The sequence below is a fragment of the Lampetra planeri genome, chromosome 12 (assembly GCF_965212315.1).
Source record: "Lampetra planeri chromosome 12, kcLamPlan1.2.h2, whole genome shotgun sequence".
Lineage (NCBI taxonomy): Eukaryota > Metazoa > Chordata > Hyperoartia > Petromyzontiformes > Petromyzontidae > Lampetra > Lampetra planeri.
The window spans coordinates 8,551,908-8,579,274 of NC_136118.1; the positions used below are offsets into that span (position 1 = coordinate 8,551,908).

Here is a 27,367-nt window from a genome sequence, read left to right on the forward strand (position 1 = left end):
ACTCGGTGCATCGACTGCTCGGGTCTTGCCGCCCCCACCCCCATCCCCCCGAACCACGTGATGAGGAGCCCCCGGGGCTCTGAGCGGGAAGAGGCTGACGGCTCAAAACTGCGGCGGCGCGTTTCTTTGGCCGTGCGCACTCGGAACTAACGAAGCGTTGTGTCGCGATTAATCGAATTGTTGTTCTCTTCTGTTGTGTGCTTTTCGATTTGTTTGGTCTACGACGGCAACTGGGAGGGGTTGGAGGTCGCCGGTGCCACGCGTGCGCTGGCTAGCTGGCCGCATTCAGGCACGGCAGGCCTCTACCGAAGGCCCGAGTTTTACAACACATGTAACCAGGGGTGAGTGAGGTACATTCTATTCTTGCTCGTCGGCGTCTTACATTTAACCGGGTAAAATGTCGCTTGAATGTCTTTTTGATTCACGGACAGTGACCAGGCGATCAAGGTGCTGAGGTGAATGGCTGCGTTTGGCGTCCTTTCACCAGATTGCATTCGATCGGGATGCAGTCTATCGATTCGCATCTGTTATTTAACCAAGTGAGAGTCCACTGAGATTCATTATGGCTTGTGTTTGACGTTGTTTATTTGTGTGTGTGTACAGTGTAGTTGAACTTCTTTCGCACCGTACGCAGCCAACCGCGTTAATCGGAGGTGCGGACAGCCCTTTTTGAGTGTTCTAGTCTCGTGTAAATTTCGTTATTTTAACCAGACGAGACCCCATTGAGAGTAATTTGATGGTGAAGTACGGTTAAATAAACACCCCCCGACCCACAATTGCGTCGGGAGCTTCCTGATCCAGCGGCGGATTGACAAATATCTGTAACGCACGTGAGAGAAAGAAGCAGCGTCTCGGGCAATGGGCATTCAGTTTAGTCAAGAGTAGAGGATGAATAGTGTGACTGATCGTTGGTAATAGTATACATTACAGCATTTCAATGCAGTACTTTGAAACGACTGACATTTGGGGGAAATAAGTTCTAGTACTGTACTCTAGACACGGTCAACATGTAGCGATATTAATGTACGGACCTTACAAATGCATTGCTGGAAGAAGGCCCACGCCGTGTTGGTGATTGGTGTTGTTTGCCAATACGTCACCACGCTGCTCAGTATGAGTTTCAGAAGGCGGGGATCATACACGTGGACACATAGAAGTACTGTTCAACTAAATTTATTTTGCTGCACCCCTCTGTCTGCGGAGTAAGTTCCGTATGCACTTGGCTAACAAATGACGTTTAGTCAAAGTTGATAAAGTATTTATTGTTATTTACGACTTAGTTTAAATCCGCCTCCTACCAATAACGTGTTGTTAAACAGATCACTGGCAGTGCAGAATGGAGCAATCTTTCGCAGGCAGCATCAAGAGGAAAGGTGCCAAGAAGAACACTGGTAAAACAACGTGGTGCTACTTATAAGTTGTGGTTATGTTTGCACTTGTTAACCCCAGCAAAGCCGAGCCGAACGACGGTTTCAGGAGAGCCATTTTTCAAATGTTCACACGTCGGTGCAATTATCGCTCTTTGTATTACATTTAAGATATTGGCACACGAATTTTCAAATTTGGACAATGACGCCTGAACACCGTGGCATAACCCTTCATGGGCATGTCAAGCAGAGCTAGGGTTCAATTGCAGTGTTTTTCATGATCAGTTGCAATCACAGCTTGGTATTCATGGCAATTTCAGCTAATATGTAATGGTGCTGTAATTGCAGTTAGAACTGACACAGGTCTGATGACCAGTCAACTCTGGTTTTGTTCTCATGACTCCCTTGCAATAGATTTTCTACCTCGGTTGCCACTAAATTGCTTACAAATACTGTTGAATTATACATATTTTACACGATGATGCATGCAGGACTGGACATGTACAATTATGTTATTCATTATGCAAAGTATACACCGATACGCTAATATTTCATTTGGGTTAAGATAGCTATTATGTACACATAATACAGAACGAGAAACAATATTTACAAGATGGTAAAAATGAGACGAAATAATTGTAATTGTTAAGTGAATCACGATCCCAAATTGTGACAATTGAACCAGCATGTGAGCGAGTTGGGGGGGGTATGAATTATTACATTCCTATTGCAGTAGCGGTGATGGAAATTACTTTTTTCACCGGCAGTGCTGTCATTGCTGGACGACACTGTTGGGGGAACAGACAGCCCCGTCCTGAAGGACAGCAGTCGGCACAGGTCCATCAACACGCCGGAGTCTTTCTGCAGCCCATCTGGTAAACCGCAGAAACACTCGCACAATACACATGTCGTATTTAGTTCACATTTTACCTTTGTTGCGCTCTTTGTGGTTATTGTTCATGTTGTTTAAACATAATTTGTCAAATTAATGAAGATAGCTCTTTTAACTTGATCATCCCGCGCCGACTACATGATCTCCCCCCACATTCTGAAATATCTTCTGTGGATTCTACTCTGCATACTTTTCTATTTATTTCACTCAACTCCTAATTGTATCCCCTGCTCTTGCAGCCTTCTGTTAAACTTGTTCTTCAACCTATGCTTTGATGGGCTGCTGTGTAATCCCTGCTGTTGTTCCTACTGTCTGGAATTCTGTTTTCCTGGCCATTGCATATTCATACGCACTTCCACAATAAAATAAAAATCTAAATTTCCAGCAGGGATTATAATGTATTCATAAGGCTGGAAACTCTTCAAATACCCTCGATCTACAAGTTTCCCCTGTGTGTACATTGTCTATATTATAATCACATTTAGAAGATTTAGAAATCGAAATTGTACTCGCATCAGGAGGTGCCTGCCTTTCAGTCTGGCCCACCAACTAGGCCATATGAAAAGGAAAGCTAGCATTTACACAGGGGCTCTCCTTGTACAACAAACATATGGTTCTCGAGTCCCAAGGAAAATGATGGACAAACATCTTTCAATAAATCAATTATAGTGGGATGATAATTCGAAAAAAAATATTCGGGCATTTGTCAATTGGTGTCTAGTGAGCAACCTTAATCAAACAATCACTCCATAAAATATTTTCCCTGCTCTGCAGGTCATGTCACACCTTCTCACAAAACACAACAGACACCATTTGGAAAGGGGACTTTTTTGCTCCTTTTTAGTGTTACTAGAATTTTGGCTGCCACTAACTCTTGTGGAGGGCTTCTCGGCGCTTCGCGCCCCCCAATGTGTACCGATACTACTGACTATTGTATTTCGGGTGTGTAAGCATATATGCTTACAAAATGAATTCGTTTTTTGGGGGGTTAGGAGTAAAAGAAAAATTGGAGGGGTTGACAATTTTTGGAAACCTGTTGGATCAACTTTTTACTCCCACATCTGGGGGAGGGGGGGTTCACATTCTATAACTTTTTGATTCAGGCCTTCTGAAAAGCTCTCATAATTTAGTTGACCGACAAACGGAATGCCAGGATTTAATAATATATGCTCTTCCTCATACTACTTTTGGTTCTCGGGTATAGATTGAATGACGGACATCTGCGGAATAAATGGTAGCAGGATGATGTTACTTGATGTGTAAAACCTGCTTTTGCCTGCAGTGACACTGCATGGCCATGGCACCGCTCCGCCTTTTGACATTTCCAAAATGCTGAGTCCGGTCAACACCTCATGGAGCACACCTCCGCGAAGGCAAAGCCGAACACCACTTGCCAGGAATACCAGCCTGATGAGGGTAAGCCTGTAGAACTTAACAAAACATTTCCCTAGATTTGTGTGCATGCTTTTTAAGAGTCTGTATTACGCCACAGTGTCAGTAATAAGCATGCAATTATTCATCTTTACCCATGGATTTGGTGAACTGTAATTTCCGCGGTCACGATTGATCTCGTTTGTAGTTTGGTTTTTATCCGCCTTGTATTATTTTACTCGCTCTGTTAGTTAAATGTAACAGCATGTCGCATTGTTATAAATACATTTTCACCTGCACAATTCAATGCGTGCGTCATGAGTGTAAGCATCAATTTTAACCAATCAATAACCAACATCGTGTAGTCGTTGGTGTACTACGCCACGAACCCAGCAACCTGAGTTCGACTCCCACTCCACTCGCCTTCAACCCACGCTGGTCAACGTGGTAAAGTATAGTCAAAGCAATCCCCATGACCAACATGGCAAAGGGAGGCTTTCATCAAGCACATGATTGATAAAGGGCTCTAAAAAGAACATGACGGACCTTTACATGTGTAGTTGGTGAGCTCGATAAGAACTGTTATTTCTTCTTCTTGGTTCTTTCGGTAAAGTCACGTAGAATGGAAATAATAAAATAATAACAATTAAACATAATAAAATAATTCTCACGACGTTTCGGACACAACGCAAGCAGCCGTCCTCAGGTGAAGACCAGGTCTGTCGGGGAGACAGCGTCTGAATCCCTGCAGTCACGAAAGCTTTAAATCGAAATTCAACCACTGTTGTTTCCTTTCACTGCGTGTCCCACATCAGGTTTCCCTGCTCAATGACAGTGAGTCAAATACGTCTGTACGGACGATCCCCTGGCGAACGACCTTCCTCACAGATGTGCTGTCCCCGGGCAACTGCACTGAGGACCTCACAGCTGGCGCTGCCATGTTGCAAGAAGATGACCCTGGAGTGGCAGGTGAGACTTGGCTGATGCACAGGCATGGATGCTTCACAATCGAACATCATCATTCAGTCCCTTGCTTATCACTCTTTTATTAAATGCTACAACCGCAGTCATTATTTTCAATGTACCTCGCGTCCTTACGCCTCTGCCAATGTCACCGACTCATTCTACCAGATTGAATGTGTTCAACTATCGTTATGGGATGGAGCATTTATCCTTTGCTTGTACTGTGTGGCATTCAAACTCCCTCCTGTTGACTTTTCCAAAGCGCTTATATTCTTGCTTAATTAAAAAAATGTGTTACCTGCTGTACTGTCATGAGCGATGTCAGTCGCTCGTCTTTTGCATTATAGACCTTTTGGAGATTGTACTCATCGACTGACAAAAACACAGAAAAAACGTGTTGAGTGTGTGGAAAAAATATATACCCGATGATCTAATAAGGAATTGTTGTTTTTATTTATTCAGCTACGATGATCATGTTTTCCGATTTTCTGGACTCCTTAATCAAGCGCTCGTCCAGTGAGGTCTTTCTCCTGGTGGAAGACTACGAAACTATATGCAACAACCAGGTACAACGTGGGCTCGGTTTAAATATGAAATCAATGAGAAGTATGTATTTACAGATTAGATTTCCAGAATTGTAAGTTCAATTGTGCAATTGGCATCGATACCACGAGACAAAGAAATGTTTGTTTTGGAACTCATCAGCTATCAGTGCATCACCCTATGGTTAAAAATGCTCGGATAACCACATCAACCGGCATAGACCTGGTAACACTCTTATCCAGCACTGGATGGACATCAGCTTTTGATATAGGAATATCATGTCACCAGGACTTAACTGTGCAGACCTTTACATGACCACTAAACAATACAATGCAGCAGCAACTTTTTAGGAATATGCACTACTTTTCGATGCAATACGGAGGATTGCTTTGTTTTGGCAGGTGTCGTTTTTGAAGAAGATCGCATCCCGCACTGGGCCGGCGCATCATAAGCTCTCAAAGACCACCAGCATCCTATGGCTGCTCAAGCAGGAGATGGTTACGTGGAGACTGCTTGCATCGCTTTACAAGTCAGTACAGCGGCGCACAGCCTGGCTATACCTACCTGCTGTATGTGCATAACGCACAGCATTGATGTTGATGCAGGGCTTTTGTTATCTGCCAGGCATGTAACAATTCACCCTCCCACCCCCACAATTTGAGGAATTTTCTATATTCAGGATCATGTTTTTATAAAAAAAAAAGAATGTCTTTTTTTGTCTTGCATGTACTGTGCATCTTGTTTGGAATATGTATTGTGTGTCCTCTATGGTCTGCACTGTCTTATCTTAATGATATTTTTTCCAAGGAGCTTTATAGCAATTATACAATTGTGCACAGCATGATAATAATTTAAAATAAAGAATTGGGTTATTGGTGTAGTTTGTATGCTTTAAAGCAAGATAAATTGATAAGTATGGTTTTGGATAGGCCTTGTCGTAGTTGATGGGGGCGATAGAAAGTTGGGGGGTTGAAAGTTGATCGGGCAACATTGCATTGGGAAGACAAAGGGGGCGAGGGGCTGGAGCCAGGAGGGAGAAGTGGGCCACCGCGATGGAGTCCCCCGCACCGCCGACGACATCCGCAATGTCCGTGCCCGCGACGAGGAAGAACGCGCAGCCTCGGCCCGACTCGCTTGCCACGGACGTGAAGCTTCCCTCTGTGCCCGGCATGCTGATACGGCGAAGACTCCCCCGGCAGGAGCTTGACCTCCCATCCCTGGGACCGCACAAAGCCCCGATGTCCTCGGGCTGCCGATGCCTCGGCGACCACGTGGCCCGAAAAAGGAGCCATCCGACGCGGGTGACAGAGCGGCCAACCCGTCACGCGGGATGGCGTGGAAGTTGCACGGCGCTGCCCGTTGGCAGCCGGGCCATGGGGGGCAACCGCCGGCAGCCGGGCCCAGAGGACGTCCGGTGGGCGCGGGGGCAGGCAGGAAGACGCGGGAGGGGGTGCAGCGCCGATTGTAAGGGGCGGCGCGGAACGGGCGATAGAGCTGCCCAGCGAGGAACCACTGGCAGCCAGGCTGCCGAGAGGATGCCCATTGGGCGCAGGAGCAGGCAGAAGACGTCGGGGAATAAAACAAATCATAGTGGTAGAGGACGGGAAGAAGAAGGAGGAGAGATAGATATAGGGGAGGTAAGGGATGGCAGAGGGAAAATAAGTATCGAGTAGATGGCTGCTGCTGCCAGCTTGCATGGCACTGCCGCCGTCTTACTGTATGTAGTTTATCTCATGTCTTGTTGCTTGTACTCTCTCTCATTTGTTTTGTCTGATCTGTATTAGCGGTCGAGTTCCATCTCAATCTACAAAATATGCCCGTCTTGTGGCATACACTTTCACAAACCGGAAATAATCTATTCCTTTCCACGCGATTCAATGTGCATATCGTGAGCATAAGGCGTAATTTTACTTGTTGCATGTTCACCACCTGCTTGTATTTATACATATACCTGTGTTCAACTCGAACTGCAGAGATCGCGTGCAGACAGCCCTCGAAGAGGATGAAGTGATGCCCATCGATGAATTTGTAAGTGGAACGCTCCCAGCGCTCGCACAGCAAACACGAGCGACCTTGTGCTACCCCAGTGCAGGTTTAACTGTCGCCCCGGTCTGGCTTTTGTTCCATGCAGGTTTCGGGGCCCAGCGAGAAGAAGGTTATGGAGGCTTTATTCCGCAGAGATGTCACCACCAGGCAGAGCCAGGTACAGATACACGCAGCCGCAGCAACAGTAGCATTCGTGATGCCTGCATCACTGGGCGTAATCCATGAAGTTATTGTTGTGTTTCCACCACCGTTGAAAATCAGACACAAACCATGCTAGGGCCATTCAAAGAGCCACCTGGCTCCATAGACGCAGCCCTTCCCACTGTTGAGTCTGCCACTTCTCCGTCCAATACCCCTGCAGCCGGAGCGGAAGCAAGCTTGAATATTTAAAAGTAGATTCTCACACATTTACTTCCGCTTGAATTGTGTTATACTATTCCAAGTTGATATGTATTTTTATATATGTATACATATTTTAACTATTACTATTTGTATGTTTACCAGGTAAGGCCCACTGAGCTATATAGCTCTTTTTCAGATGCGACCTGGCCACAAATGATAGCTGAACGAAGTGGCTTATCACTTGTAAATTTATAGCAGCCAAATACTCTAAACGCATGTTGATTCTAAATGTGGTGGGAAAAATGTCCCGGAGAAAAATTCCCTGCGTTTTTTATTTTACAACAATAAACACGGCCTTGAAGTGAACTAGCCAAGGGATGCCATTGACTCCCACACGTCCAGTTTCTGTGTTGATCCCAGATGCCTTGACGAGTCCTAAGGGTGGCCTGAATATAAGCAAGAAGCTTCCTTGCGAGAGCGAGCCATGCCACTCCGCTAAAGTGAGCCACGCAGCCCAGGTGATTCCTGGGCTGGCTCGCTAAGGCTACTGCGAGAATTTGGGCCGAGTTCACCCACTATCCCGGTTCATTGTTTATGTTGAACTTCTTTCATACCGTATGTAGCCAACCGTGCTAATCGGAGGTGCGACATAAACTGGGCTGGCGTGGTTCGCAGTGGTCATGGGGAACGTGGCAGAAATAATGTGCTCTAAATAAAGCGCATGGCATGCGTTACATTTCTCTCTGCAGTGTGTTTTTACTTTTGGAAATATCTTATCGTTGTTGTAGGAGTGAAGTAATTTGCAAAGTATAATGTCCTTGGCGGTCTCTTGAGAGATTGCAAACTAGAGCAGCATGCTCCAGTAAAACCTTGCGTATTTCATGAATGAATAAACAGTTATAACTTCTCAATAAATGTTTTATTATTTGTTGTAATCAGTTTATGTCTTGCACAATTGTTGCAATATAATCAGAGCGATTGTAGCACATGATTGAGTGGCTACATTCATGACAAACTGCTACGTATCAGTGAGTTTGGTATCTTCATTTATTCCGGTTTCATGGCAGCCGACTTAACTTTGACATACATTTCCTCCCACTAGGCACAATAATTCACCCCCTAACCCAAGCGATTTTTGAATTGCCGGCATTCATGGTCATTTTTCGATTCAAGAATATTTTTTTTTCTAATTCGCTCTGTCTGGTATGTATCTTCTCATTCATCTCTTTAGCTTGAAAGTACATTGGAATATAATTGGCACGGACCAACTGGGCATTATAGACAAGCAATGACGCTTCGATTCACAGAATGCAATAGATATTTAGCTTGAAAGTACATTGGCCTATAATTGGCATGGACCAACTGGGCATTATAGACATGCAATGATGCTTCGATTCACGGAATACAATAGATCAGCACATTAACGATATATGTGTTTATAGATATTAAGGACTGTTACATGTAGGCCAATTGTTTCATTATAGTAGTTTGAGCTCTCCAGAACAAACGTTAAAATATTTAAACGAGACGGGAATAATCTTACGAAAAAAATAGATTCTTGGGTCAAATCGCTACTCGAATCATGATAGCTAATCGAATCGCCGTGGAGCGGTGGATCATTCAATACTTAGTAAATAATACATTGGTAAATTTCGGAAGATGTCCACCTTAATAAGCTGCACTGCGCACAGATTGTGGTTGACTGGCTTGAAAACATCGCCAAAGAGGAGATCGGTGCATTCAGCGACACCGTCCCATTCTCATCGTCCTCCGTGTGCTGGTGAGAACAACACCTCTTTAAACATCCATCAAGGGAATTAAAGTTACAATGTGGATGTATTTAGTGTCCAAATGTGGCCATATCTCAAGGAAGGTCTTATGCATTTGAACAGATGCAGGGAGTCAACAGCATGGATGGCTGTGGGAAGAAAATTTGGATTATAAGGGAAGCGGAGGAAAACGAGCATCTCCCTACTGAGTGAAGGTCGCCTGGGGGCTTTGTTAGATAGCCTTTTGGTTTGAAGAACTCATGGAAGGGAGTAGAGTGAGATGAGAGACAGGAGGGGAGTAGAGGCAGATGAGAATGGAGAGGCAGGAGGTCACGGGGAGGACAGTAGAGCAGAGGTCGCAAACGGGTTTTGATTCCGTACCCGTACCCGGCCGCACCAGGGTCGCAAACGGGTACCCGTACCCTACCCGATACCCGGCTACCCATACCCGGCCGGGTATCGGGTAGGGTACGGGTACCCGATTGCGACCTCTGGGATGAAGCCATGTTGCAGGCGAGGGTGGGTTGATTCTAGGAACTTTAATTGTGAGAAGAGATAAGACGTTGGGAATGAGTGACAAATGGTTACTCACCAGTGACTCACGGCCTACCCGTACCCGGCCGCACCAGGGTCGCAAACGGGTACCCGTACCCGGCCGGGTACGGGTAGCCGGGTATCGGGTAGGGTACGGGTATCGGGTACCCGATTGCGACCTCTGCAGTAGAGTGAGAGGAGAGTTAGAAATGGGACCAGTTACGGTGGAGCTTGAAGACAGATTGCAGCAGCAGAGTTTGTCAGTGCTGTGCTTGACCAATAGTGATTTTCTGTTGACGCATTGCAGGGACAACACCCTGCACCTCCTGAAACAAGGAAACCTGTGCAGCGTCCTCGGCATGCGGCGACCTTTTGTCACTGAATTGGTGAGTACGGGCTGTGTCCTGTCGTTGTGCGATTGTCCCAGCTCTGAGCTGTGGCTGTAAAATGCTAGGCGCAGCTGTGATGAGTGCGATGTAAGACTTGTATGACACTGCGAATGCAACCAATCTCATCATATCTCGGAATTTTATTTGGGTTAAGCTTGGTTAGTAAATGGATGGGAGACTGATGGGGATATCAGGTGGTGTATGCTTGGGCTGTGACGTGTCCAGGAGATGACGGTACACCAATGGTATTATTAAATGTATCTGTAGGGAGCTTTATGTGTTATCCCCTTGTGTATGTGACCTTTCTCTGGGTACTCGGTTTCCTCCCACGTGTGCCAAACACGACTAAAATTGGCCAAACATTCCCATGTATGATCCCCTTGAAAAAACTTGCAAGGCTTTCCTGAGAAAATAATGAACGGCAATATTAATTATCATTCCATCATCACCACTTTAGTAAGCACTGAACATTAGAAAGTAGCCTATAAATCATTTGTGCGATATACCGATTGCATCTTAAATTCGCTTGTCTGTGATGTGGTGAATGTGAAACTGTGGCGCTTTGTTGTGTACTGGCGGAATAGGACCCAGACGCCCCCATTCGACAGAAGCTGCCGCTCGCTGAGCTGGACCAGGAGGACGAGGCCAAGCTGCTGAAGCACCTCTTCTGCCTCATTCGCGCTGGCATGGTCGAGGAGGTGCGTGCGTGCGTCCAGACAGTGTGCACAGGGAAGCGTTTGGGCAGATCGCCCCTTTAAACTATTTATTAAACTATCTTAAATGTTATCAGGTACGTCCCACGGAGCTATATATCTCTTTTTCAGAAGCGACCTGGCCACAAATGAAAGCTCAACAAAGTGGCTTATCACGTGTAAATGTATAGCAGCCAAATACTAAATGCGGAGGGAAAAACTGGAGGAGCTGGAGAAAAATCCACGCAACTACGAGGAGAACATGCAAATCTAAATATATCGGCATGAGGGTCGCGATAAGAACCCACGACCTGTATACAAGGCTAGGGAGTTAACATGTCGCCACTGTATCAACCAGAATGTGTAAAGTGACGTAATAAGATGTTCTCTGTTCACTATGCTTCTATTTCAAATGTAACAATGTTTTTCGTTGTTTCCTTGTCTGTCTTACATAGGCTATCGCCCCGCTTGCCTGAACGCTACTTGAGAATATAATTAATTTGTAACCTGCATAAATCGGAAATAATCACGTCACAAGTGCAGGTTTCATTGGATGTTGCCCTAAAGATAAATTGTAATGGACAAATCGACGTGTCATTTGGTGCCTACTGTTTTCGGTGAGGGTTAGTGGCCAGTGTCCTTGGTAGAACACCATCTGGACAACATCAGACTATTATACGCATCTATTCGGAAACGGCCACGCCTCGATAGCAATAGCCACTGCATCACGGGTGCATGTCATTTTGGCTCGCATGATCGCACATCCTAGGCTAGAACAGCGCGGCATCCCACACTGGGGGTTGAGTTTTGTTGCAGTTGCCGCTGCAGTTTGTTTAGCGGTCACTTACGACGTCATGGATTTTTCTTGGTGCGGTGACAGGCGGAGCGGCAGTGCCGTCGGTGCGGGCAGGCATGGCGGGCAGCCACCCTGGAGGGGTGGAAACTCTACCATGACCCCAACTACGACGGCGGTGAGAGCCGCCTCCAATAAATCCCCCGCTGTCTTTTTTTTTACGCTTTCCAACTGAGGTTGAAAGCATTCGCGCATTAGATGTGATCCATTAAAACTGGAATTTTAGGTGTGTTATTATTATATGGCGATTCACCCTGTGAAAAACTTGGGAAATTGATGAAAGGGGTTTGCCCATCGCTTTGCGAGAACACAAATGGTGCTAAATGGATCATGCGCACGCATTCCCTCCCGACGACGACACTCCATGGCTGATGGATGAGACTGGTGACTGGCAGCCAAGGAAGGAGAGAACGCGCCCGACAGACGACCGTTATGGAGACGAAGCAATGAGATGGGTCACTGCGAAGAAGTAAAATGGACCGTGGGCACCACGGGACTATGGAGGATCGCTACAGCGTGGAGAAGCGTTCATCCAGCAGCGGATAGACCACGACTCGTGTTGATGCGCGCGGCGTGCGTTGTGTTGGTACCCTCAGTGGGGAGCGACGGGGAGCTGCAGCCTGTGGAAGGGAACCCCTACCGGGACGTGTGGCGGTCGTGCTGCTGGAGAATGGCCGAGGAGGTAAGGTTTCGTGTGCCACTAGCCCTCGTCCCTTCAGAAAGCATCGAGACTACTCGGATTCCGTACATGTTAGATTTTCACAGATTGCTTTTTAACGCTTTCCAACTTCAATGTTTATATCGTGATTTAATGCATTAGCTGTCCCTATGTCTGGCTGTCCATCTCTATGAATCAGAATCTTTTGTTTAATCCTGGAGGAATCTGATGAGCTTTGAAGCTCTTTCTCACAGACGTCCAGTCGGGACGGGTCAGTAAGTTACAACAACTAATAATACAGAAAAGGTAAGCAAGTCACAAAAATTATAAGTAAACAAAAATAAAGTATATAAGTACAAATTGCACATACATTTGTAGTGGGGTGTCACAATGACTCGCTTAAATATGGTCCTAACATAAATTAAATGTTAGTATAAAGCTGTGTTACTACTGGGGCAAAATTAATTTCCCAAAACTTGGCAATAAAACCAGTGTTAAATGGATAAACCTTTTCGACCAGTGCGATTTAATGTCACATGTCATGTGCCATGTGATGTCGTGTGCAGCTCGTGAGGGTAATGTTGTTATCTCCTGAAATAAATGCTTCCAAGCGTTATAGAATCATTGTACATGCATGATTTTCGTCCCTTGTCTTTAAACTTAATTTCTGGGCAAGTTGACATTTATCGCACTACCCAAAATCCAAACCATCACGCATCGTAATCTTCCTTTTTGCTTATCAGACGCAGAAAGGTAACTGCATGGATCATAAAACGCACGCAAGTTAGACTCCTTCATCTAGACTTAAGAAAAGTAAGTGGGCTCGGGCAGGGCACATCGCTAGAAGTGATGATGGCCAATGCATGAGAGAATCACGACTAAGTAAAAGCCAAAAGGAGGGGATACACATGAGAGTACAAACATCACGGAAATGGGGTGACAAAATAGACGGATCGTTACATCGCCAAACTGTAAGTAATGGTGACAGCTTTGGGATGACTTCATCCAGCGGTAGATTGATCATGGCTGATGATGAGTTGCTTGTGACCTCTCCGCCTAAACGTCAATTTCTTATACAGGAGCAGTTCAACAGACACGAGCGGGCCATTTACGCGGCTCTCAGCGGCAACCTCAAACAGGTGCGGTCATTTGTTGAGAATGTAAAACTGAGCATGTTTTGACAAGATGATATCTGCTAAAATTAAAGTTTATCCTTCAAACACGAGGATCGTGTAGTTAAATGTCATGGTGACGCGTATGGGGCTGGGACTGGGCACGGTCCCTCATCTTCCACACAAGAGTTAACGATCGTCTTGTTACGAATTCCCTCCCCACGATGGTCTGATTTTAATTGTGAACGGGTAATTAAGAGGGTGCGGCAGTGGCGTATATGGCGCACTGCGCGATTTAAGCCAGTGGCTTGAGATTGATTCTCGGCTACGGCTTGCAGCAGTATTGAGTGATACCTGAACTGGTCTTTGCCCGTTCAGCAGCTTGCACTCATGAGCATGGTCAAGTATGGTCAAGCAAGCCCCACGATAGACCGCATGGGAAGGCCTCGATTCATGAGTCCATTGTTTCTGTCGAAGTGTTTACCATCCCATTTGCATTTTTATCTCGTTAGCACAAAGTACAATGTTGTTCGTGCCGTTAGCCTAATTGTAACAGTGGCATATAATTTGTATGTGATTTATATACATGTAGATTAACATAGCATTTGCATTTTACTGCATCTCAAGACGCTATATATCAGTGGGAATTATTATTTTATAAAGAGAAGCAGTCACACTGAGGGTAAAGGAACAGCATTGAGCTTGCACTTGGAATGGGATGTGAAGTCAACAGAACTAATAGCTGGGGGAATGGCGTTTCAGACAATGGGAAGCACCAGAGGAGAATGAGTGACCTCACAGTAAGAAAAAGTTGAATGGGGGCTTCGACAGAAAGTCTTGCTGCAGGAATAAAGGTGCTTGGAGGGCGAGTAGAGTCCTATGCGAGGGGAGAGGGAGGAGGGCACGTGGAGGGGAGAAGAAAGAGCTAATACAGGAGAGGTAATATGAGTGGTCTCGTTCCCGTGTGGGTGTGGACGCCGCCCTGTGTTGTTGTCGTGGGACCCTAGATCCTGCCGGTGTGCGAGTCGTGGGAAGACTGCGTGTGGGCATACTTCCGCGTGCTGGTGGACCAGCTCGTGGAGGCAGAGGTGCGCACGCTCGTCACTCGCCCAAGAGAGCTGGTCAACCTGCCCGCCGACGGCACCACCCTCGAGTGAGCGATGTGCCCCCTCTTCCTTCCCCCCCCCGACCGTCAGGCACATCCCTGGTGCCCGTTGCGGCCGGTGGTTAGATGCTGGGCTCTTGACACAGAAGGGGGACATGGGGTGTGAAATATAAACCTTTGGTACAGTTTGTAAAATAATTATTATATGAAAATAGGTACATTTGTTTCGGTTTGTTCATACACTGATAACAGATATTATGCACTGATGTCTGTAATGCCATACGGTATAATCACTTGCTGTGAATGTCGAATACATTTTTATCAGATGAATCGTTTAAAATGTTCTTGTGTTCATGACGCAAGCAAAGTAGTGCTTGTGTATTTATTATTTACGTTCATGCATATTGCTTACAGATTATAATGTGCATAGGTTCACGGAATAAACAAAACTGTTCAAGAAACAATTCAAATGAGATGGTAAATGAGTCAAACATTTATTTATTCTCAACTCCGAATGGTGAAAAGTCATCAGACCACTGCTGGGGCAAATCTTTACGCGATTATTATAGTCACTACTACTCGTATTTGAGCGACATAGTAGTTTAGCAATACTTAGCGCAGTTGGTAAACATAGAATTCTTGTTTCATTTACTGTCAATAAAGTGCTGCGCCAGGGGCTTGGAATGTTTAAAGCGTGTCGTCTTCGCTCGGCAGTGATGTGTTATGGGTGGCACCTGCCATGCCAGCTGTTACGTTGACCATTAGCCAGGCTTTGTCTAATCACCCATGGGGCCGGGCTATTGCTTCAACAATAGGCTGTCATTGTGCGATAACATTATGGTCTATAACAAGCAGCGTTTTTTTTATATGTATAGTATATTATTTAAAAAATCACAACTGTTTTTTTCACTCAATTCAAAACATTTTTATTTTTAATTGATCTAACTATTTGTGAGTGATCGACCTGATATAAATACTAATTATGTTCTAAGGGTTACAAGGTTACGTTTTGGACATGGGTAAAAGCGAGTCTTAAGCTCATTACAACACACATTTGAAAACTAAATTGTTATATTTTGGGCCTCCTAAAATTGTGGTCCAATTCTTTTAAATGTTTTGGTTTTGAAACATCGGCCCTATAAAAATGTTTTGAACAGCGGTCACTAGAAATCAATTCTTTCTCTAAATCATAGGCTCAGGTACAGTTTGAGATAATGGGGAATTAAAAGCCCCTACCAATGACGAGCATTACATAATAATGGAATGCAGTGTTCTTGACAAACAATCTATATATTATTCAACCTTGGATTTTGACCCACAGTATTTCCTTTGTGTCTAAATACGTAGGAACACATTTACAAAAATGTGGGTCTGGCAGAGTGAACATAGTAGGCTTAATAAAGTTAATCTTAACGGATTGCTCATACCGTCATACCTCTGCGCCTGAGTTTGAAGTTAAATGTAAACAATTAACGCATTTTTTAACCTCCATTCTTTGTTAAACAGCCTGACGACTGAAAAGATTTTTGAAGATCTTCAGGCCACTGATAACACGGTAAGAGTGACGCAAGCACAGTGTGATAAGGGGCATGTCAGCGGCCTGCGGTTATCCGGCGTTTGACACGCGTGTTCATCCAGGTGGCTCGCCATGCATGATTCCCCAATCGTTTCACACAAGATATGAATTCCCAAGTGCCTTGCGTCGCAAACGGGTGTGAACGCAGCTCTTCAAAATCCCCAGCTATTTTAGTTGATCCTTAGATAAGAAACGGTGATGTATGAATTAATAAATCAATTGTGCATTTAATAGCCATTATTCTTGGTTAAATATATTTCAGTAGTGGTGTCAAAACTGCATCCCCATATGAATTAGTTTTTATATGATTGAATTGTTTTTTTTCTATTTAAATAAATGTGATGTGGCCTTTGTTTAATGTGCTGAGTAGAGAGTCCTGGATGAAATGAAGGAGCCGTTTCACATCATACAGAAGTACATCATCCTGTCTGACATTGATGGTAAGACTTTTAGCACAATACTCTACATTACTTTAAATACATATTCTATTGGATAACGTTTATATATGCGTCTGAAAAATAACCTATAATGATACGATATTTTTTATGTCTAATATAATTGCACTATGTAATAATAATTTTCAGCCCTCTTAATCCACTGCTGGATGAAGGGGTCCCTAGCAGTGTTTGTTTATCACCATACTTCACCTCGCCTGGTCGGTGCAATCTGTGGCAGGGAATTGAACGCAGGCCAACGGGTTGATGGTCGAATGTGGTACCTGCTGTGCTTCAGTTCTACCCAGCAAGAGTGCATTAAGGCTGCAATATTTAAAACGTAGCATTTCAGAAATAGCATTTGTACGAATGAGCCAGAATTAATGGTCAATAAAAAAACAACAACTAGGTTGTTAAACATGCGGCTGGTGGTGTCTCTTAACTTCCATGAGTGAGCTCACTCTATACACCTATCAACTGCAGAGTCCGTAGACCAAAACATTGGGTCTGTTGCATACAGCAGTAGAATCACCATGACTGATGTTGACAACGAAGCCGACAGTCTTCCGGCGACTCGGTACATCCTGCGCGTCCTGTATCGGCGGGGCACAGCTGCCTCGGAGGTCTCACCTACGCGCGCCAGCCGACGTGCGTGTGTGACGGGAGCGGTAGCGTAGCGGTTCAAGTTCATTTATTAGGTATAGCCCTGTGAGCCATTCGGCTCTTGAATCGGGTGCAACCGCAACAAAGAAAAAACAAAAACATGAACAAAAAAAACATCTTAAAGTGAATATGTGACTGAGTGCAAACAGAAAATCCAAGAAAAGACAGTAAAATATTGCTGCTCTACGAGCCTGGCGACCTGACTTCGATTCCCGCTCATGGCCAACACCAGTGACGATTATCTGAACCGGCCGTGGGCCTCCCCTAGGTCGACTCGGCCTCAAATGAATACCTGGCGCGGAGTGTAAACATTGCCACTATGGAGACAAAAGGCGGCTGGGCGTGGTGCTGGCCACGCACCCCTTCATGTGCCGTGCCGGCCTTCATAGGTGCTACTCGCTAACAGCACTTGCCCCAACAGTCTGTTAAGGCTATATGGGGGGGGGTCTTTGTGTATCCTCAGGGCTGCTGGGTGAATTTTCTCAGTGGCTGTCGCAGACGGCCACCCTGCCCCCCCACTTGATGCGCTTCATGTCGCACCTCGTGCTGTTCTTCCGCACGCTGGGCCTGCACACAAAGGTGAGAACGAGGAAGCGAGCGAATTGACGAATGTTACGGCTGTGCTATCGACGTCGCGTCATGAGACGGAGAATCCATTTGGATCTCTCGCAGGGCAGTGCAGCCATCCGTGTTGGAGAACAGTCCTCGGAAATCGGATGTTGCGGAACTAGTTGTGAGATCCCTTCAAGTGACCTCGGGTCTGCACAACACACAGAAGCAATTTCGCACCTGCCCTGGTTGAGAAAATTTTACTCTTCTTGGTTCTTTCGGTAAAGTCACGTAGAAGGGAAGTAATAAAATAATAAAAATAGAACAAGCAGCCGTCCTCAGGTGAAGACCAGGTCTGTCGGGGAGACAGCGTCAGACGCTGTAGACAGGCTGCTTGCGTTGTGGCCGAAACGTCGTGAGAATTATTTTATTATGTGTTATTTTTATTATTTTATTACTTCCCTCCTACGTGACTTTACCGAAAGAACCAAGAAGATGAATCCCTGCAGTCACGAAAGCTTTAAATCGAAAAATGTTACTCACCTCTCATTAAAAACCTTACGTTTTAATCCTCAACAGCTGGCATGTAACAAAACGAAGTGAAGAACCATACTTCTTGCTATGGCTTTTGCCCAGTCATCAATGACCAGGCTAAGACCTGAGAACCCCGTTTAATCACAGGTGCCTGCCTGGATTTGTACCCAGGATCTCTCGGTGGTGGTGGTGGTTGGCGCTGTGATCTCGGAGCCACCCACGTGGGCACCTCTTGAATGATGGCTGAATGTCTGTTGGCAAAGCTCTCACGAGTGTAAAATGACACTGGTACATTGCCAGAGGCTTAGAAAAGTAAAAATTATTCTTAATACGGCGATACTGACTGGGACAATATCTAATTGCTAACAATTTATTTTCTTGTTTCTTTCGGTAAAGTCACGTAGAAGGGAAATAATAAAATAAAAAATAATAAAATTGTGTCTTTTATTTTTTATTTTATTATTTCCCTTCTACGTGACTTTACCGAAAGAACCAAGAAGATGAATCCCTGCAGTCACGAAAGCTTTAAATCGAAATGCTAACAATTTATTATGAAAAAATGCATTTAATCTGTTAGAATATAGGCAGGTAACGACTCGCCCAGGCCTAACGGCAATTAGGTTAATTATTTATTATTTTGGGGTCATGATTTAATTTTTGAATAATTATTGTTTTGCCTTGTGAACCTGCTGGGTTTGTGTGAACTCATCACATTGCATACATCCGTTGGAATGAATCCATTTTTAAACTCATGATTTGATGCCTTTGTCGTAAGTGCGGTAATAGGAATAATGCATGGATTACTTTTCACCTTCATGTTAGATGCCATTGAAGTCAAATAACTGTGTTTTTTTTATTCAGGAGGATGTGTGCGTGGATGTCCTGAAGACATACGTCGAGGTAAGCCACTCCGGTTCGTGTACTAGTGACTGAACGACTAATACAAGGCCCCATGACAAGTTCCCCAACAGTTACGAGCCCCCTTGAATCCATCTGGTTCTACCAGTGTTGCATCGTTCGATGAATAAAGATGACTCTAGAACGCAAAGAACTTTGTGCAATGAGGTGGTTTTTCCACCGTATCGATACTGCTTTTTCTGAGTTTCATGAATCAGTGTTGAATCCTTGGGCAATACATTTAAACCCCAAGGATCCTAAAGGTGCCTTAGCCTGACTGTGTTAATGTGTTAATTGGCGCATATATTTGTATATACTGTGCATCGGCTGCTCAAGTCTGCTCACGTCTGCACACCCGTTTACGTATCCAATCTAAATAACCAAAACTAATAAATGAAAGCGTAATTATTGCGTCTCGCATGACCTGACATTGTCCTGTGTGCTGACGTTCTGGCGACACCCACAACTTGACTTGCATAGACTGTGAAGAAAATGTATTCATTTATCCAGACGTGACACCCACAGTGTGTGCATGCCTCCAACTTTGCATTTGGGGCGTGTAATTACGTGCCAATGTTGTGGTGAAAATGTGCAATACATTTGTGCAGTGGTTCAATTGTAATCATTTGTTGAGCTTTCACAATCTTTGTAAAATGTAATAATGATCGTTTGTAAATACCTATTACAAATGCATGCATAATATAAAATGTGAATTCTGTAAAACATAGTTTCGGATATCAAGTTCTCACATAGGATGATGAGTACATTCACATGAAACTTCTCTATAATCTGAACGGCTACTTCAAGTGTCACTGTAAGTACCTGATAGTTAAACCTCTTATCACCTACAGTTGAGACAGCATTTGAACAGCACATACTGTGTCAGCTCTAGTTCCAGATTCTTCTCTTGTATCCTACGTGCCAGGTTTTCTAGCTCGCTTGGCTTAATACGGAGCACATGGTACGCTAAACCATACCATGGATGGCCTGCACCCTCCCGATAAGCAATGCTTGCCACAAATGAACCACAGTACCTTGCTGATCTCATCAAGGAACATAAATCATCACACGAACTCCGGTCATCCTCGCAGCGGTGGCTTTTTGGTTAGCCTTCGAAGAAAGATGGTCACCGCATTGCTCGCTTTCAGATGCACTTCCGCGTCCTTCTAAAACTCTCTTCCTTCTGATATTAGGAAGCTACTGGAGCTATGCACTTTTAAATCTAGATTGAAAACTAATTTATTTAGAACTTATACTCTTAGTTTTTTCGGTAAAGTCACATAGGTAAAAAATGAAATGAAAATTAATAAAAATAAAATAATACAAATCACGACGTTTCGGAGGCAACACAAGTCTCCGTCATCAGGTGGGACCGTCACAGCCAGATTTGCTGTATCAAGTTATTATTAATTATGAATTTGAATTTCATTTTTTTACCTACGTGACTTTACCGAAAAAACTAAGAGTATGAATCCTTGCAGTCACGAAAGCTTCAAATCTAGAATTATTTAGAATTGCTTTTTGCGTTTAGTTCGTAGTCTTTTCCCCCGCATTTCCGATTAGCATTGTTGGATACGCACGGTGCAAAAGAAGCTCTACATACATACATACACACCTACCCCCAGCTGCTGATGCGAGAGGAGCGCACGGAGCTGGTGGCGTTCTACGCGAGCCACCTCCCGCCGGAGGTCGCCGTGTCGCTCTACGCCACCTTCCTGGAGGACATCACTGGCACGGCGCTGCGCCAGCACTGCCTGCAGCTCGCCGAGAGAGCGGGTACCTATACCCGCACTCGCGCCACTCGGGGTGGCTGTGGGGAGAGAGGGGCACAGGTGGGGGGGGCAGTTTGGCCCAAGTCTCAGATTCGAGGGGCCCTCAAAGATGGTCTCTCATCTGGCATTTTTTTCCCCAAAACCTCTAAAAATCTTTCGGTGTCTTGCGTGTTGGTTATGAAATGCTTTGAGAGCGCCGGGATAACATTTGCTCAAAGTCGCACATTTTTTTTTTCGAGTGAGAATTAATTGAATAGCAGGAAGAAGAAATACAAAAATATTATAAATAAATTGTTCTTCTCCAAGGTGACCCTGGCTAGAGGTTGACCCTGATTCTATCACGTGACTTACAGCTCAACAAAATCCCGACCAACTTGTGAAAAATGGGAAACTTGAATAAAAACGCGCTCCAAAAGGTATAACAAAAAGTTGTCGTTCGAAATTGAGCCGAGCATATATATATATCTGCTGTCGCCCTCTCCGGGCAGGACTGGACGTGGCGGCCGTGACCAAGACGATCGTGGAGAACGTGCGTGGCCAAGACTCGGGAGACTTCGCTCACCACGACTGCACGGCGCTCCTCGACGCGACCACCACTCCGGTATGCGCACACGTGCGTGCGTTGGGCGCAGATGGACGCTGCCACTTTGGCACTTGTGTTCTTTGTCCTGGGAGGTCTACGCCCCCTACGCTTGAGACCTCAAGAGGTCTTCGGTGGAATACGTGCAAGTGGCAGTGAGTATAGATAGGATTCCACCTCGTTTTCACGTGTTTTTGTTTTACAAGAGTCCTAGTTTTGCATTGGCAGCACTGTCCTGGGCACTACTGTGTAATATCCCATGTCAAGCTGTGTACACCGTAGAAGCTGAATATAAACACGGCTTGTACGAGTACATTTCTGATGCTTACAGATTCTGTTGAAGGGATTGCAAAGGGCAGCTTCTGATACAAGCCCACTTTTGGAAATAAGCACACGGTGCCTTGCCCCCAAAGTGTGTGCTAATATGCAGCTTGTTTCATCTGCAGCAGTTCCTAAGCACACACACACCACGTGTATTTCCGGATAGTAACAGCTATATAATGGATTTTTGGATGGGATCTCACAGTTTATGCTGTGCAGCGCTCGGTGGCACTGCGTCCGACTCGTGTTCGCGTGTGTCCATGTGCTCACCCGCAGGAGGACAAGAAGAAGATCGATGCCATCGAGTGGTTGGTATTCGACCCGAGCCAGCGCATCGAGGCACTCCGGCAGAGCAATGCCATCATCCGGACGTTCCTGGGTACGAGTCCGCGGGTCAACCTCGCAACTCTGAGCCTTACAGATGAGATCAGATGCCATGCATGCACTGTTTGTCCAACTTAACTGTCAAACAGGGCTCACGGTTATCACTTTTATGGTAAATACAAAATTAAGCAAACCCATAATGCATATTGTTGACATTTTTGATTCATTAACACTTTTTAAAGTAACAAAAAAAATTAACTAACGTAAATAAAAGCGTGACGTAGAAGTAAGTATCTGGTTACACTGCACAACCGATCTGTGCCGGGCATGTACAGAGTAAGCCCAGCATAGCTGAGAAGGGGTCAAGTTGTTTTTCCACTGCAGAAGCCATGCCGTGCTGCCAATGTCACGTGCAATGAATGAGTCGAGTCGCACATGTGGATAGCGCGGTGACGCTGTGTCCCTGCGGTGTATTGTCTCGTGAGGCTGTGTCACGATTCGGTTCCAACTCGGCTTGGAAAATCACCAGTGGAAAAACAACCCGTACCATGCGGGCCCAGCGTTGGCTCGGCTCCGATGTGCTCGTGGAAAAGGGGTCAACGGAAACATTTACTTTCCCCCAGCGACCAAGAAGCACGAGGCGGCCAATGCGGCGCTGGAGATAATCCCGGTGGACTCCATCGATGTGATTTATCGGCTGCACGAGGAGCCGGCCATGGAGGGAGGTGGCGGTCGCAGCATGGAGAGCAGCGCTAAGAACACCATCAGGGAGCACCTCTCTATACGCTTCTACCTGGTAATGGTCTGCCCCACGCAGTTGCACTTACAACAAATTCGCGCGACCTCACTATTCGATTAACTGCCACGATTCGGGGTTTTTGGTTGAATGTTTACCTTTAAACGTTGCGGCAAATGCGGTGACTTCTAATGGCAGCAGAAGGTGTCGCAAAACCCATGATGTACAGAATGTTACATACGTCCTGTTTGTCAAGCCACTGCTGGATTAGTGCCTGCCCACACCGTGTGTGTCGTAGGGGTTGTTTGACCATACTTCACCTTCCTGGTCAGTGCAGGATGGTGTGAAGGCTGACAGCGTAGACAGGGGAGCATAGTACAGTTTAACAGTGGATTGTGTTGTACTCTACAATTTGAGTATTGTGGAAATTGTTAACCCCCTGCGATTCAATCAGTTGTCACGATTCTATTTTAAGAATCAATTTTTGTTATTTTATGCAGATAAAATCCAAAGTGGATGCTAGGTTTACATGAACCAATTGCACGCGCAACATTTATGAATCAGAAAGTAGTAGAATATCTTAACCCACGTGATTTGATCACGAGTAAAATAATTAAACTTAAGAAATAAATAATTACGATCACATTATTCAATATCTCATGATTTCCTAAAGGGTGGCTTTTTACAATGGGAAAACTACTTATCCTTCCAAATCTATTGTATTATCCTCGCACACTGATAAACTATGGAGCTAGCTCCTTGCATACCATCTACCCAGATGCAATCTCTAGCAACTGGAAAACTGGAGTTTTCTTAATTTTGTTGTTGTTTTAAATCTCTCACACTTTGATGCTATTGTTAGGGGACTTGAGAGGGCATGCTGGCAGACTAGCCTCACCTCGGCAACATTACCAACCCTTGAAAATAAGTTTGGAAAATGCATGCATACGCACAGATTGTGTATGCTTCACAATATGCGTTTGTCCTCTGAGGTATATTAAGCAGCACTTTCAAAGCCATCTGATAGTTGTCGGTGTAAAATTATTGAGCATTTTTGCAAGTAGTTATGTTTGGCCTGGTTTGTGTCTGCAAGTTTTTTGGCAGCCCTTTGATAAATCAGTTTTTTAATAGGGTAATTCCCAAACAGCAACATGACTTTACACTTAGAGGTCCGTTCATATCGGATCATCTTTACGAGAATTACAGTACTCCCCTCCACCCTGTTATGGACGGGCGAGCGGACAGCTAATGCGTGCATTCTTTCCACTTTCGTTTGAAAGTGTTAAAAGCGAAACCGGGAGGGAACATTTAGTGTTGAAACAGGATAAGGTGGGGGGGTGGGGGTCATAGTTGAACGATTGCGGACTCTCCCGCTCTCTCTCTCGCCAATCTGATTCCCGTGCATCGTCCTTTTCCAGCAAGCGCACGACTCCTTCAACGCCTGGTTCTGCCACTACAAGCAGGAGCCCGGCAAACCGACGCTGCCCACGCGACACAACTTCTGCGACAAGGTGGCGCACGAGCAACGCGAGGACCAGTACCAGGTACGCACGCCACGGAGGGAGCAGCGGATATTAACGGCGACGGCCGCGATTGCGACTGCGACGACGTCCGCTGCGTACGTTGTCTCTGACCCCGCGCTCGTTGCCCCCACCCCCGCCACGCCAGCTTGACCTCAAAGCGTGGGAGTCCCAGCTGCGGTTCCTGACGGCCCAGGCCAAAGACCACATCCACAATGTGCTGCTGTTCGTGGAGGGCGGCTGGATGGTGGACTCGCGGGAGGTGAGTCTGGGGTCTGGACAGCGTTACAAACGGCCCCTTTGATCAAACAAGATTCGTACCGCTTCAAAAAATATCTTCGTCATTTTCTCCTTCGATCCCTTGCTCTTCATGATTGTCGGGGCACAGCTGCTCTTGCCATAACAGTACCTGCCCACGCATTTGTTTTGTCTCCACTAGTGCCAGAGTGGGTAATCCAACACTCGTAATTTGTTTCCTTAAATCCCAACCGTTAAATTCCCACCGCTGAGGGAGGTGATGCTCTGGATTGGCTGCCAACGGACAAGGCCTCGCCAGGGTCTGAAACTATAAGCGTTGCTCTGTTTGATGGCTTATCGGAAGCGTCCTTGCATCTGCGGACGGACGCCTGCGTTTTGTTGTGGGAGAAGTGTTACATGAACTACAGCAGCAAGGGCACATTGCTTTCAAGTTTGCCACTGCTTGCATTGCAGCAGATAAGCCGTGACACCTTTTTTTCTGATTGCTTTTAGAAAAAAATGTTGTGTGTGAACATAGGGAGACAAATTTAAATTAAGGCAAGATATCACCGCTGGTCTTATCTGTGGTCGAAACATTAACTCTGGTCGATGGTTTCATAGAGCGGTGCACTCTAACCACAGCGCCACTGTTCCACAGAAATAGCTAAGATACTCTCGGGAAATTTGAGGGCAGATATTACCGGAAATTGACTTCGAGCAACTCCTGACAATTTGTACACAAATTGCAAATCTACGGACAGAACTCTGCCAAGAGAACAAAAGAAAATACTGCTGAAAATTGCCGTAGTGCAGTGTTGGCCTCTTGTTTCCCGGCAAGCCGCATTGATTAAATAACTTCTGAGATCCCTTCAAGTGAGCTCTGCTCTACTCAGGAGGGTTGACTCGGTGTCTTGTGTGCATGTGTTGTTGCTGTGCCTGCACGCCCCATCCCCCGTTTTTGCCCGCTCACCCCGTGCGGGGCAGGAGGGTGGCGACGAGGACGAGGATCGGGCCCGGCAGATGCGCCAGCTGCGCCACCTGTGCCTGCCGTCCATGTGCTTCCTGCTGCACTCGGTGCTGCACGGCGCTGGCCTCTACCAGGAGTGCGTGCGCCTTGCGGACATGGTCGCCGACAAGCACAACGCAATCTACGAGGCACGTGGCGCCCCCACTGCCTACCAAGACAAAGTTCCTGTCCCCCCCGTGTAGCCTTTACAGACTGTAGAGACAAGTGCTGTTAGCGAGTTGCACCTACGAAGGCTGGCACTATGGCACACGAGGGGTAGGGGGTGGCTAGCAACACGCCCGGGGGACCGCTTTTTATCTCCCGAGAGGTGACGTTTACACGCTACACCAGGTGCTCGATTTGAGGCTGAGTCGCCCTAGGGGAGGCCCAGGACTGGTTCAGATAATCGTCACAGTGGCATAATGCGGTTTGCATGTGCCCCCAGTACTCAACAGGAGGTAGTAGTTATAACCCTAATCCTAGTCTTCTACCTTTTAAACCAGAGACATAATAAACCTGAGAAAGGATTATGCTTTGCATTGATGCGGGTTAGCGGAACATCATGATTGTTGTCTTCCGTAAGCTTGCGACCAGTTAGTTACACCAACTGCTTTTGAATACAAGCCTGGCTTAGCGCATTTGGGATGAGCTCGTGTTGGAAGAGCAAGCGCACACACAGGCCTGTTGTAAGTGCACAGACGTGTGCCACTGGCACGCGTACCGCTTCTCGCTAGAGGAGTGAAACTGCCCCAGAAGCCCAGGCGCGTCTTAACAGGGGATCATTGTCCCTGCGCCTCTCTCTCGAGACTGCATGCACCACCACAGTTCCCAGCTTCGAGTGAGCCAAGGTCACGGACTTACAAGCCCAGTCACTGAAGGCTGCGTGCTGCACAGCCGACTCCCAAAAGGGGTTCGAGGCTAGCGTTTTCCCTTTTGAATGTTTTTATTGTCTTGACCGTGTGTGTGTGTGTGTTCCCACCCCCCCTCACCCACACACAGGTGTTCAGCAAGGAGGAGCTGCAGACCTTCTTGCAGAAGGTGTGCGAGTCGAGCCTGAAACTCCTCGACATGAATTTGGACCCTTTGGGCTACGACATTCACTCGTTCTGAGTCTGCTGGCCAACTTGTGGGGTTCTGGGTGACAATAAATAAAAAACAATTGTTTGTTGTACATTGGTACATTGAGCTGGTTTATTTTTTTCTAAATTCAAATTCCCCACCCCCCCCCAACCACCTCCTATGCAGGTGATCCATCTCACTCGAGCCATTGTGACAGTGCCAGGATGTGTGTTGCTTGATTCATCTTTCTCGTATATGTGTAACCTGCTGTGGTGATTTAATTGGAGAACAGCAAACGCGACAGTTTGTATCACTTTCTCATTAGTGTCGGAAGAGTGCGCGCCCCTCACTGCCTTGGGAACTGTGCCGTGTCCTTGGGCAAGCCACTGCCTATGAAGCCCGTACCTACCGATACGGGAGTGTTATGCATACACATTCTAGTGATTATGCTATGTTATGGTTACAACTCCCCTCACTTATTTTGTAATATGTTTAAATCAATAAAGTTTTTTTTTAAATATCG

The 27,367-nt window shown here is 45.8% G+C and overlaps 1 protein-coding gene across 2 annotated transcripts; it reads left to right on the forward strand.

The window, feature by feature from the left end:
* NUP107 (nucleoporin 107) lies at positions 1 to 27,367 on the forward strand. Of its 2 annotated transcripts, none has more exons than XM_078599413.1 (28): positions 1 to 341; positions 1,320 to 1,391; positions 2,135 to 2,242; positions 3,542 to 3,675; positions 4,446 to 4,599; positions 5,056 to 5,159; positions 5,538 to 5,665; positions 7,110 to 7,164; positions 7,268 to 7,339; positions 9,216 to 9,304; positions 10,135 to 10,213; positions 10,801 to 10,914; positions 11,789 to 11,879; positions 12,358 to 12,443; positions 13,499 to 13,558; positions 14,539 to 14,684; positions 16,143 to 16,191; positions 16,583 to 16,652; positions 17,773 to 17,888; positions 19,254 to 19,292; positions 20,915 to 21,065; positions 21,550 to 21,662; positions 22,239 to 22,341; positions 22,910 to 23,082; positions 24,441 to 24,566; positions 24,691 to 24,804; positions 25,764 to 25,934; positions 26,785 to 27,367. In XM_078599413.1, exons 2-28 carry the CDS (start codon positions 1,337 to 1,339, stop codon positions 26,893 to 26,895), a joined length of 2,811 nt encoding a protein of 936 aa, XP_078455539.1. In that variant the 5' UTR covers positions 1 to 341; positions 1,320 to 1,336; the 3' UTR covers positions 26,896 to 27,367. The 2 variants fall into 2 exon arrangements, with proteins under 2 accessions (XP_078455539.1, XP_078455540.1); XM_078599414.1 differs by having other exon boundaries at positions 217 to 350.